Here is a 12,779-nt window from a genome sequence, read left to right as displayed (position 1 = left end):
TATGCCTCAGTACTTTTCTTAGATTGATTGTCACCTGCTGGGTAAGTATAGAATAAATGAACACCGGGTATTTGAATCATTTTCAGAGTGTCCTCCAAATACAGCGTGCTGAGATTATAGTCAGTAAGCCATGCAAGCTCCAAATTCCAGCAGAGGGATGCTTTTAAAGAGAGCTGAGCAGGTCTGCAGTTGAGAGAGACTTTGTGGCTGAAGGACACATTATCCAGACAGCTTCCAACTTGTTTAAAAAGGCAAAATATGGTTGACTGATAAGCTGTTGATCAAACAATGCAACCAGATTTCAGAGAGATTACAACATATCTTAAACATCTTATGTCAATGAAATAGATGAAGCATATGGGACACAATAAAAGATGTCAGTTCATTGCACCTTAAGTAAACTAGCAAGGGTAAAGTAGCTGGTATTTTCAGTGTTTGATGCAGCTTTTTTCATATTCAAGCTTGCAGTATGGCTCTAAAAAGTCATAAACCTACTTTGGTTAACCAAAGCTAAATAAAAATTAGTATTCTTCCTCTAGGAAGACACAATTTTATGTTACTTTATCTAGTAGCTTTACAGAGGCAATCTAAGACCTTAAACCTTAACACTATTGAAAGGGATTAACTGAAATATCAACACTGTAGATTTTTTACTTTATATGGTTCAATGTAAGTAATGTAATAAAGCATTGAATCTTGCCTTTTATTAGGATCCTCTGTTTTATTTGATGCTAGTTCACTCCCCAAATAACCACAGCAGCCAGGGCTGCACTGGGGTCAAAGTCAGAAACACAGTCCAATCAGTGTTCCAGAGCGTGGCAGGGGCGCAGGGACTTGGGCATCCTCCTCTGCCTCCCAGGTGACGTCAGCAGGAGGTCAGATTGAAAGTGAAATAAGCTCGAACTCAAAATCAGGCACTGCTCTTATGCAGTCACTAACCACAATTCCAGCGTCCTGGATTTATTTTAAACAAGCTTTTGTTTACCAGGATTTATTGTCATCTGAAAAGACAGGACAAGTTTGTTGCTTTCGCTAGAAACGTGTCAAATGGCCTGTCCATTAGCAGATCAGTGCGCCCTCTATGGGTGAAGCCAGTTTCTGAGACTGCACACAGGGAGCTGCAAAACCCAGTGGTTTTCACTTTCCAAGTTCATCTTAAAAGACACAAAACCAAAATTTTAAGGCTAGTTGTTGAATTGAATATTCAAGAAGCAGACAGGATTTTCACAAAATACCATCAGATGAACAGATTTAATGGACATGGAATGCAGAAGATCAGAATAATTAAGTACAGAATTCTTCAACTTGGAAGAAATAATTTAAATAAAATTAAAACAGGATAATGAGCAGGATTGCAGCACACAAAAAATTAGAGTAACATCCACCAGTATCTTAAGGATGTGGCAAATACAATGCTATACATTTTGAAATATTCCACTCAATTGTAAATATTTTTGATAATCTTAGAAGACAGGTTTCAGGTATAAGGTTATTTCTAACACATGCCAAGATTTGCTAAGTTATTGAACCTCAAGTGCCCCACTATATTCTGAATTATCTGTAATAATTACATTTCACAGAATGGTACCTTGAGTACATAGAATATAAACTTTTAGTACAACATTTAAGTTATTTTAAAAGGCCAGTCAGATTTCAGTGTTGTTGCCAGTATGTGGACCAAGAAATATTGGATGTATTACAGGTATAACTAAGTTATCTAACTTCAAGTAATTAATATGTGGGAAATTACATAACCCCAAATACACTTAGATTATACTTGTTTCTCTGAAACAAAACTTTATGACTTTGTGTATGTTCTATATACATATAAATTCTTTTAATTTCAGTCTGCTTCCTGGTCTCCCACGAGAGTGGAGGGAAGCAAGTAGTTGGATGTCTTTTCCCATCTTCCCAGCTGCACTGTCAGAAAACGAGACTGGAAGTGGAGCATTCCAGTCTGGCTTCCTGAGCAGCAGCCTAGCCCAGTGCAGCACAGCACTGGCCAGCCCCGACACAAGCTTTTTTGAAAATGAGCAGTACAGATAACAGACATTTAACTTATTATCATATTGACTAAGAAATGAAGCCAGACTTTAGAAAAATACAATGCAAGAAAAGATTCAAGTTAAAAATATATTCTTTTGGTTAAAAATCATCCCCTTTGTAATGTTCATTTGTAATCTAAACTCAGTATGCCCACAAGCCCCAAGTAATGCTCTAAATGTCATTATACTTGTATTAAGATCCTGTTTCAGTCCCGTGTTTGTGGAGGTCATTGGGTTGCAGCAACAACGTTTTCTCTCTGAAGAGTACAGCCTCACAACATTTTTACTTCAGAAACCTCCGATACATGTAGTTCTCTTCAGATACTGCATATCCAAACTTCTTATAGAAACCAACATTTTGTGGTAGACATTCAAGGGTAATCTTATAACAGTTTAATTTCTTGCTTAGCAAAGTTAGGGTTGATAATAACCTGAAATTTAAAAGGGAGTGGAAGTGGAAAAATAGCACTTATTATATTTTATTATCAACATTAATAATATGCAACTTCAATCTTTATCAGAAATACTTTTTAGATCATAGTTGGTAAAGACTTAAATCAGTAGAACGTTTTTATTTAGTTTCAAATATACTTAACCCAGTAATTGAACTCAGCAATATTACAACTAGTAATCACCCTAAATCCTTTTTGAAAAGTAGGTTGATATTAACATTAGGCATTGTCAACCTTTCTGAAAATATTGCCAGGATTATTCTATAAGAGGTCTTCTACATGCATTGAGATACCTGGGAGTAAGTAGGCAACACTCCCCTATTGCCATATTGTCAATTTTGAATTTCAGTATTTGTGAAAGTACCAATCCAATGTTGGTCTGAGTACACAACAGCAAAGATGTATACCTCTTTACAGATTCTTCAAAGAGTCCAAAGTTAATGAAAATTCACATTATCTTTTAATTCTAGTCATGTATTTTCATTTTATTTGAAAAGCAGAGAGAGGTGCTCTGCTCTTGCTGTTTCATCCCCCAGGTGACTGGCCATGGCCAAAGCCAGCAGCTGAGACTGTCGCCTGTGGGGAGCCCTAGGGACCACCACTGCTGCCTCCTACTGTGCATGCTAGCAGCAATCAAAAGCAGCTGGGACTGTTGATTCGATTTGTACACAACTTTTTGAAGCCCCTTTGTACAGGAAGAGTGTTTTAAAATATATTTCTAACACAAGCCTGATGTCACAGAATATTCTCTACTAGGTAAACATTTCCTTTGATAAATGGGCAAATCACCTGACTCACCCAAAACTCCTTTCCTGCTTAAAATGAGAATACTTCTGTTAAAACATAAAAGATGGTAGTGTTGATAAACAAGTATGTAAGTTTCAAACTATGAGGTAACAGTAGTATAATACTTTGCTTTTCACTAAATTCAGTCGACTGTACAGCAAGAAGGGATTCCATTTCAACAAGTTTGTTGACAAGCAACTCAAAGAGCACTTGTCCAGGTTCCCTGCTTACTTACAGTTTGCCGAGCTGCTTCCCCCTGCACTCGTCACTGACCACGACATCTTCCACTCTTCCTCTCTGGAAACAGTTACAGTCAGAAAAGCACTAGAGCATCTGTTCTTAGCTAACACATGGACACAAACTTCACAGAAACCAAAAATGCAAAACATAATTTCACCCCCCCAATCTAAGATTGCACATTATCTAACACCGAATAATGGACATTCAAAGACAATTTTGTGTGAGAGAGAAAAAGACCTGTGTTTTCTACTCAAACATTAATGTGAGCACATACCTTAGCACAGGAATGGATGAATTTATGTTCTATTATCAGGGTTGCCGTAGCAACAATCTGTCCTAGTGTCACATCTTCTACAACTGTAACATAATAATCCCCAGATTTCTTCATATGCTCAAAAGATTCTGTAGAAGTTGGAAAACAAAATGTTATAAGTAGTCAATTCTATAAGGTCTCAGAAAAATACTAGGATTGGTTGGCTTAATTATTGAATAAGGCTATTTTACAATAGTGATTTACTTTAAAAAATTTTTTTTTAAATTTTTATTGGAAAGGTAGATTTACAGAGAGAGGGACCAAGACAAAGAGCTTCCATCCGCCAGTTCATTCCCCAAGTGGCTGCAATGGCCAGAACTGAGCTAATTTGAAGCCAGGAGCCAAGAGCTGCTTCTGAGTCTCCCACACAGGAATAAGGTCTCAAGGCCTTAGGCTGTCCTCTACTGCTTTCCCAGGCCACAAGCAGGGAGCTGGATGGGAAGTGGAGCATCTAGGATACAAACTGGCAACCTTATGGGATCCTGGTATGTGCAAGGCAAGGATTTATCCAGTGAGGCAATGTGCTGGGCCCTACTTTATATTTCTAAAGAATTGCATTAAAGATGACCAAGTAACTAGAACATCAACAATCAACACCAATTAGATTGAGAAGCACTCGGTGGCCAGCCGGTGGCCAGCGCTGGAGGTATAGAGGGTATAGTAGGATACTGGCTGCGGTGCACTGGTTCCAGTTCAGCCACTCCACTTCCCATCCAGCTCTTTGCATACAAGCGGGAGAAGTGGAAGAAGCTCCTGGCTTTGGATCGGCTTAGTTCCAGCAGTTGCAGCCATCTGTGGAAGAGTGAACCAGGGGATGGAAGACATCTCTCTACATCTCCCTGCAACTCTTCCTTTTAAATAAATAAAAATTAAATCTTAGAAAACACTGCGATAAGAGCATGTGCTGTTACATTTTTATTTGGTGAATAACTTACCCACATGGAAGTAAATACTACATTAAAAGAAATCTCTAAAGCTCCTCCTAGGGCTTATGTTATGATAATTATCTAAATTTAGGTATTTTGTTAAAGTGATTGCTGCTTAGGGATTCTAGAAAAACTTGACCACATTAAACATTTAAGTAAGAGAATACCTAATTTGCTATTTTAATAGCTTCCAACTATTTAAATAGAAATCGGCACTAGACAGAGCTCTCAACAAAAGCTTGTTTCCCTTTCTTTTCTTTGGAGAAGAATGAGGTAACATACTTACTCATAAACTGTTCCGGGTTGATAACTCCAGTCTCTGTCAGCTGGCCCAGGACCTTAAAAAAACCTGAGTTTGAAAAACAGATTTCAAGTCACGAGGAGCAAAAAGCAGATGAAAAGAAGCAAGGTTAAGCTGGCAGGCAGCTACTTTCTCAAAACCTTCCATAATAAGTGATTATTTATTCATCACATAATAAACAATTATGCCAATCATTTGGGCATAAGATTTCTGAAACAGTGCCACACATTTATATCCAATATTTGCAGATCCAGAACTTAAACTTTTTAGTATAAGTTCAATGGAAGGGATAATTTGGTGTGTCTTAAGTGCCCAGAATCTTAATATGAGCATGTATAATATCTATAAACCAATGTAATATTAACACTTTTTACAGTCTTATCTGTAGAATACTTATCTAATTAATACTTACATTAAAATTAATGTCTTCAGATATTATACTAAAGAAAAAATTCACTTTGGTAATTACCAAAGTTTAAGAAAATTATTTTGGAGGGCCTACATGTTTTAATTGTGTGTGTGTGTATGTGTATAACACACATACAACCCTTGCATTGTATCCAAGGGAAATGATTTCTCCCCTCGTCTTGCATCTGGCTTCTTAGAGAAGGTCCTTCCCTGTGTGTTGTCATGCATGGTAATGTCATCTGTTTATTTTTTGACTGAATTAGGAAGCAGCAGTGCTGTATTTGACTTGCTTCACAGTAATATTTGGACTTAGCCATGACACACTGACAGTTGAACTGTCCCTGACATTTAAAAATTATAAACAAAATCAAAAGTCAGTAATACTTTTTCGTTGTCTCTCCAGGAACATTACTTTTTTTAAAGTTACTAACATTATAATGTTTATGGAGAAAATAAGAGGGCTAATTACAATCCTCATCAGGATGTGTAAGCAGGTAAGTCCATACCTCTGTTTAAGTCAGCCGTGCACAGAGGCCTCAGCACCAAGCCTTCTCCAGGATGTGTGGGAGAGATGGCTGGAGAAAACGTAGCCGTGTTCTGGCTCCAGTCCACCTCCCTGAGCAGACGAGGGTCAAACATGGGGGTTTCATCAGGTTTCATCGTTCCAGTTAGATCTATAATAAAATGTTAAATGTTAAGGCATTTCACCCAAGAAAACTACAGTGAGATTATTTTGTTAATATGAATGCCACTGGGAAAGATTCTTTTGCAAATATGTAAGCCATTCCACTTTAGCCTGTCAAATTCTACAGCTAGATACATAGAGAAACCAGGCTAGCTGTCAGAAACAAAATGTACTAAATAAGTGACTGACAAATTTAAGCTTTTAAACTCCATATTATTAGCAGGTTATCTTTAAAAAATTTATTTATTGGACAGATGCAGTTAGAGAGATAGGAGAGCCAGAGAAATTTTCCATCTGCTGGTTCACTCCCCAAATGGCTGTGATGGATTGGCCTCCCACAGGGATGGCAGGTAGAGTGCTCTGGTCAGCCCGAGCTGCTTTCCCAGGCACATGAGCAGGGAGCTGCCTCAGAAGTGGAGCAGCCCAGAGGAGAACTGGCATTCAAGGCGGTGCCCTTGTCACAGGCAGCGGGTTAACTCACTGAACAGTGCTGGTCCTGCTAGCCGCAAGAACTGGCCTGGCGTCACTGGAGTAGTGCCGAATAGCTTGACTGCTCCTGAGGTTCCAAATTTTTTACACTGCATGCTTGGATTTTTAAAATTGGACTAAGAATCGTTTATTAGTTTTGACACAAACTTACTGGTTATACAACTTTTTTTTCCTTCTACTATGAGGAGAAATAATTGATCACGTAGCTCAAATTGCTCTCTGCATTCCCAGTAATAGTTGACAGTAGCTACAACAGATACAAACCAAGAGTCTCTGGATTCTGCTTTTATAACAAATTTCTTGACTCAACCCAAGCAGTTTAAGGATAGCCAGTATTTGGTGCAAGGTGTCATTTGAAGTGCACACATAGGTTCAAGTCCAGGCCCTGTTTCCCTGCAGCTTTATGCTGGTGTGCACACTGGGAGGCATGAGGTGATGGCTCCAGCGCCCGGGGCTCTGCCAGCCACATGGGAGACCAGGCCTGAGCTCCAGCCTCCGGGCTTCAGTCCGGCCTGGCCTTGACTGCTGCCGGCATCTGGACGCTGAACCAGCAGATGGAAAGTCTCTGTCTCCTCTCTGTCCTTCAAATATAAAATAAAGAAAAGAACAATAACAATAGCCAGTGTCTTTCATACTTTTACAAAATGATCAATTATGGCATTTTCCATCATGTCTTTACAGGATACTTATGTGATAAATAAAGTGAACTCTCAACAGATGGTTCCATCCCCAAATGCCCACAATATCGACCCCTCCCCTAACGCCTCCACTCCCTGGAGCACACCAGGACTCAATCCTGGTCTCCCAGGCAGGTGATGGTGGCAGCTACTGCCACTGCCTGGCGAGGCCCATGCTGGCAGGAAGCTGCAGAAATGAGCTGGGGCCAACACTCAAGCCCAGGTCCTCCACAATGGACTCTTTACTGCTGGGCCGAACACCTGATTTCCCCCTGATTTGGACACTCAGAAATGGGTGTACTGCTCTAATAAAGTAAGATTCACATACGCTAGGAGGGATGAAGAAGTTTTACAAAGCATAAGCTGGACTGGCAGCACTGCTGTGAGTTCAGAGTTGTCAGAAGAAACAAGGTCTTCCTAATAATTAGACTAAAAGAGACTCCTACTTTCACTTCTATCTTATGCATGTGAAAAAATATTTCAGTGACAATAATTTTCCCAATAACTCCCAAATGTTCTCTATTTCACAAATCACAGTATGCTTTTAAAAAGCAAAAGCTGTCCATTTTAAAGGTGGATTGCATTTCTGCCTGTGTGACTACATAGGTACGGTGCAGTACAGCACAGGCTTTGGGAAGGCAGCATGGCTTCCTGCAGAAGTTACCACGTGTTCAGCGCTGGCTGTGTGTCCGGCGCTGATGAAACAACTTGACACGTTACTAATTCATTCACTTCACCCATTCATTCACTTCAGTAAGTGACAGCACAGGGGTGGTTATTATCATCGCAACTTCACAGAGGCACTGGGAATGCTAGGTGATTTACCAAGGCCACAGAACTCGCAGAGCTGGAATTTAAACCCAGGCAAGGAAAAAGCCTGAGTTTGGGAGGCTGGCTGTTCAAGTATCAACTCAATGAAATGAGAGAAGGTAATTCAGGTCTTAGACTCACTTATAAAAGGGAGATGACGTTTCTGGCAGAAGTAGGCGGTTAATGCCCGCAACACTGAAGGTGCTCACTAAGATGTAGTCTAGTTATCAATAAATACAAAAGTGGGGCCCGGCGCGGTGGCGCAAGTGGTTAAAGGTCCTCGCCTTGCACGCCCGGGATCCCATATGGGCGCCGGTTCTAATCCCGACAGCCCCGCTTCCCTTCCAGCTCCCTGCCTGTGGCCTGGGAAAGCAGTCGAGGATGGCCCAAAGCTTTGGGAACCTGCACCCGCGTGGGAGACCCGGAACAGGCTCCTGGCTTCGGATCGGCATAGCACCAGCCGTTGCGCTCACTTGGGGAGTGAATCATCGGATGGAAGATCTTCCTCTCTGTCTCTTCTCCTCTCTGTACATCCGCCTTTCCAATAAAAAAATAATAAAAATAAATCTTTGAAAAAAGAAAAATAAAAAAAAAAAAAGAAAGAACCACACACACACAGACACACACACAAACACAAAGAATGACAGGGTGTCTATTGTGTTTATGTTATACCAAAAGTTAGCATCCTTCGACAAATAAAAAAGTAGTTTTCAGATAAAACTATGCAATATACATTATATCTAGTTCTAAAAATAGTGAGAAAGGCTATAAGTTGTGATGATTAAAATAACCATTCATGTCAATTTAAACAAATTTGAAAGTTAAAGGGTTAATTTTGATGCATGCATTTCAGCGTGTGTCCCAGGTAACTGGACCCCTGAGGCTTCCGTGCATACTCTCCAGGGGGAGGTGGACAGCAGTGTTCTCTGGTACGTAATGTAAATGTCTGAAAATGTACACTACGTGCAGAAACATGAATGTATTAGAAAACTTAAGTATTTAGCATAATTTTAAGAGTGAAGCAAACTGTTAAATATGTAAATACTAAACAATACTTGGATGAATACTAACTAGCAAAGCTTAAAGGTCAATAGATTCCTTTTTCCTTTGTGGTTGCTTGAATTTAGAAAACGACACAGCCAGGTAATCAGATACAGCAGATGTTCTATGCATGCCGCTAAACAATAAATAAGGCTGGCTAGTATTTATTATTTTACATCTGTTAACTCTTTTTTAAAAAATTTTTTTTATTACAAAGTCAGATATACAGAGAGGAGGAAAGACAGGAAGATCTTCGTCCGATGATTCACTCCCCAAGTGAGCGCAACGGCTGGTATTGTGCCAATCCGAAGCCGGGATCCAGGAACCTCTTCCGGGTATCCCACATGGGTGCAGGGTCCCAAGGCTTTGGGCCGTCCTCGACTGCTTTCCCAGGCCACAAGCAGGGAGCTGGATGGGAAGTGGAGCTGCCGGGATTAGAACCAGTGCCCATATGGGATCCCGGCGCATTCAAGGTGAGGACTTTTAGCCGCTAGGCCACGCCGCCGGGCCCAACATCTGTTAACTCTTAAAAATGCACTGAAAGATGCACCATCGTTATCCCATATCACAGCCAAGGAAGCAGCAGTAACTTAAGAGGGAACAGAGTGAACATTCCAAACGTGACGAGGCCAGCTGATGCTAGACAGTGTGAAGGTCCCTTCCTTGGTTTAACACTCTGCTGCCACTGTCGTGAAATTTTCACTAATTAAAAAAAAAAATGTTTAAAGACTTATTGATTTGAAAGAGTTACAGGAAGGGAGACAGATTTTCTATCCAGTGGTTTGCTCCCCAAACAGCTGCAATGGTTGGGGCTGGGCCTAGCAAAAGCCAGGAGCTTCTACCAGGTTTCACACCGGAGGCCAAATGCTTGGGCCATCCTCCATTGGTTCCCCAGCCATGAGCAGGGAGCTGTGTTGGAAGGGGAACAGCAGCAGACTCAAACCTGCCTCTGTAAGGGATGCTGGCATTGCAGGCAGCGTTCCCTGCTACACCATAATGCTGCCCATGGAGCCCTGGACTGTAATTCTGAGTTACCCCACATCTACTGCCAGTGCCTGAGGCAGCTGGACTTCAGGTGCCACACTCCTATCTGAAGCTACATTCATGCAGATGTTGTGTACCAGATTAAACATTTAGTCAAGCAATACTTTGGAAAATGAAAATTTAACATTAGTCAAAATATATTTAAAAGAACATGCTGGTAGAAATCAGAATTCAGTGGCCAGGCAATGGAGAATTACTATAAAAACTTATGAACTGTATCACAAGGCCATGCTTACGGCTCACTTCGTCACTCCATCCTCAAACAGTAAACCTGCTGGTGGCCATGCCAGGCAAGCTGCAGCAAGATGCAATCTTAACATCAAAATCCAAGGATTTCAGAAAAGAGCCAAATCGGCAACAGGTTCGCAGAGGTACTTGCCTCCCAAGGTGCCTCCAGACAATGGCAAACGGAGCCAAATCTTGTTATCATTATCAACTAACTTAAATGTTTCTGATTATAAAAAGTAAATCTTAGGGCTGGTGCTGTGGCACTGTGGGTAAAACATCCCATGCAGGCCCTGCTTCCCATCCTGGCTGCTCTACTTCTGAGCCAGCTCCCTGATAAATGGTGTCTGGAAAAGCAATGGAGGATGGCCCAAAGCCTTGGGGTGCTACACCCAAGTGGGAGAAACTCCTGGCTTCAGATTGACCCAACTCAGGCTTTGTCGCCACTGGGAGTGAACCAACAGATGGAAGATCTTTCTCTCTGTCTCTGCTGTGTAAATCTGCCTTTCCAATAAAAATAAAATAAATCTTTAACTAATAAACAAAATCTTAAAAAGTAAACCTTAGCCCTCTTTATCCAAGAGCACTTTCCATTGCACTGAAATTGGCATGCTTTATAAGACCCATAAATGCCCAACCCTAAGCCAATAAAAGCCTAGTGAATGATTGATTAAAACTTACCTGGAGATCACATTTCAAAACCCCAATGAAGTTAGAATCCCAAACTGCCCCAAGTAATCCCATAGTATCACATAAGGTTTTTCACTCCGTTTTAGATATAATTTCAGCAAACTTGGTTTCCCAGTCTCTATAGCATGTTAGAATACAAACGCAGAAGACGCTACTAGGGAAAAAAGCCCATTGAGAGCAACAAGTAGGAAACACATGGAGAGTTTTTAAAGTCCACCTGCAAAATATTCAGACATAATCTACAGACAAGTTTACACTGCTCTATTATTTATGTTTTAGAGGCAGTGGCAGCACACAGGGCACGCGGCAGGAGGGGCTCAGCCTGAGGGTTATGTTAGGGTTGGTCTGTAACACATTTTCTTAACAACCTGACGTCATTCTGAACCCAAACAGTTCCTTCCCATTGACTGTAACAGGCCCTGCCATATTTATTCAATAGTGCCACTGCACGAATATCCTAAAGTACTTTCTTTCACAGTTAATCCTTGCAATCCAAATTGTCACTGCTGATTAGGATGGTGCAACACAGAGAGCTGAACAATACTTGCCCCCAAAGTTACAAAGGCGATGAATGGATCAGGACCAGAATCCTCGTTCGCCCCTTGAGGTCTACCACACCACACTCCACAGGGGTCAGTTTTTACACCATTATATGCTTTGTATCGGAGAGGTAGCTCAGCGAACCTTGCTTAAATAAACCCACGGGATTTCATTAGACCCACTCTAAGATTCGTTCAGGAACGGTTACCCCCCAACAAAACGAATCCCATCGTGGCTCATTCAATCTTGCACGACATATTTCATTCAGCTTACATAAAGGTCTGCTGTTGCGACAGGAGCCACAGCACTGGGTATTTCTAAGGCCAGAACCCCAGCAAGAGACAAAGGCTAGCCCTCCGTCCCCAGGGCCAGAGGCAACCTCCAGGGTGGACACAGGAGTGAGTGGCCAGTGGCTCCTGGCCACCGTGGGTGTGCCCCGGAGAGGATGGGCGAGGGGGTCCGAGGCACAGGCAAACGGGCCGATCCCGCACGCCAAAGCCTGGGAGCAAAGTCAGCCAGGACCCCCGGTAAGCACCCTTCACCTCCTCTCCAGGCGCCAGGTCCGTTCAACTTCCTCGCAGCCGCGCTCACCGGCCCGGCCCCGGGTGCAGCCAGGCGGCTCCGACAGAACCCGGCCGGAGCCTAGTCCGCCTCCCTCCGGGCAGCAGGCACCTGTTTGATGGCCCCTCGCGCCAAGGCCCACCAGACGTCGGCCCCGGCCCCTCCTCACCAGCGGACGCCCCGCGGTCGGCGCTCCTCTCCGGGCACAGCGGACTCTCACTCGCCGAAGAACGCTGTACCGGATCCGGATCCGGCTTTAGAGCCAGCCCCACCTCCTCCTCCGCCACCCGCGCCACGGCCGGGAAGCCCGGCCTCAACGTGGCAGGCGCCAACGCCTCCAGCCCGCCCCGGCCTCCTCACGCAGCGCGGCGCGCGTCGGGGCGCAGACGGAGGCGCGGGGGGCTCGCGGCGTGAGGGGCGGGACCGGGCGGGCCTTGGCTGCGTCAGCGCCCGGGGCGGAGCGGCCGGCGCCGGAAGGCTCAGCTCGCAGCGGCCCCGGTCACCCAGCCGCTGTGTCATCTCCGACGTCAGTGTGAGTCGGCCCGG

General features: G+C 43.0%; 1 protein-coding gene across 1 annotated transcript; it reads right to left on the bottom strand.

The window, feature by feature from the left end:
• Positions 1-1,232: 1,232 nt before the first annotated feature.
• Positions 1,233-12,511, bottom strand: GNPNAT1 (glucosamine-phosphate N-acetyltransferase 1). Its single transcript, XM_040968650.1, has 6 exons — positions 12,403-12,511; positions 5,978-6,145; positions 5,049-5,111; positions 3,798-3,925; positions 3,519-3,580; positions 1,233-2,476 (listed from the first exon to the last, which is right to left on the bottom strand). Exons 2-6 carry the CDS (start codon positions 6,129-6,131, stop codon positions 2,329-2,331), a joined length of 555 nt encoding a protein of 184 aa, XP_040824584.1. The 5' UTR covers positions 6,132-6,145; positions 12,403-12,511; the 3' UTR covers positions 1,233-2,328.
• Positions 12,512-12,779: the final 268 nt, after the last annotated feature.

Source organism: Ochotona curzoniae, unplaced genomic scaffold, assembly GCF_017591425.1.
Source record: "Ochotona curzoniae isolate NIBS_2020 unplaced genomic scaffold, NIBS_Ocur_1.0 scaffold_4701, whole genome shotgun sequence".
In the NCBI taxonomy this organism is placed as follows: domain Eukaryota; kingdom Metazoa; phylum Chordata; class Mammalia; order Lagomorpha; family Ochotonidae; genus Ochotona; species Ochotona curzoniae.
The sequence above is the reverse complement of the archived record's forward strand: the minus strand, read 5'-3'. Positions and strand labels throughout refer to the sequence as shown.

Bases quoted from the DNA above. Each gene is read 5' to 3' on its own strand.
- GNPNAT1 (XM_040968650.1), bottom strand. From the start codon at position 6,131: ATGAAACCTGATGAAACCCCCATGTTTGACCCTCGTCTGCTCAGGGAG. The intron at 5,112-5,977 runs GTATGGACTTAC...TTTCAAACTCAG, and splicing joins CACGGCTGACTTAAACAGAG to GTTTTTTTAAGGTCCTGGGC. The intron at 2,477-3,518 runs GTAAGTAAGCAG...TTTAAATTTCAG, and splicing joins GGGAAGCAGCTCGGCAAACT to GTTATTATCAACCCTAACTT.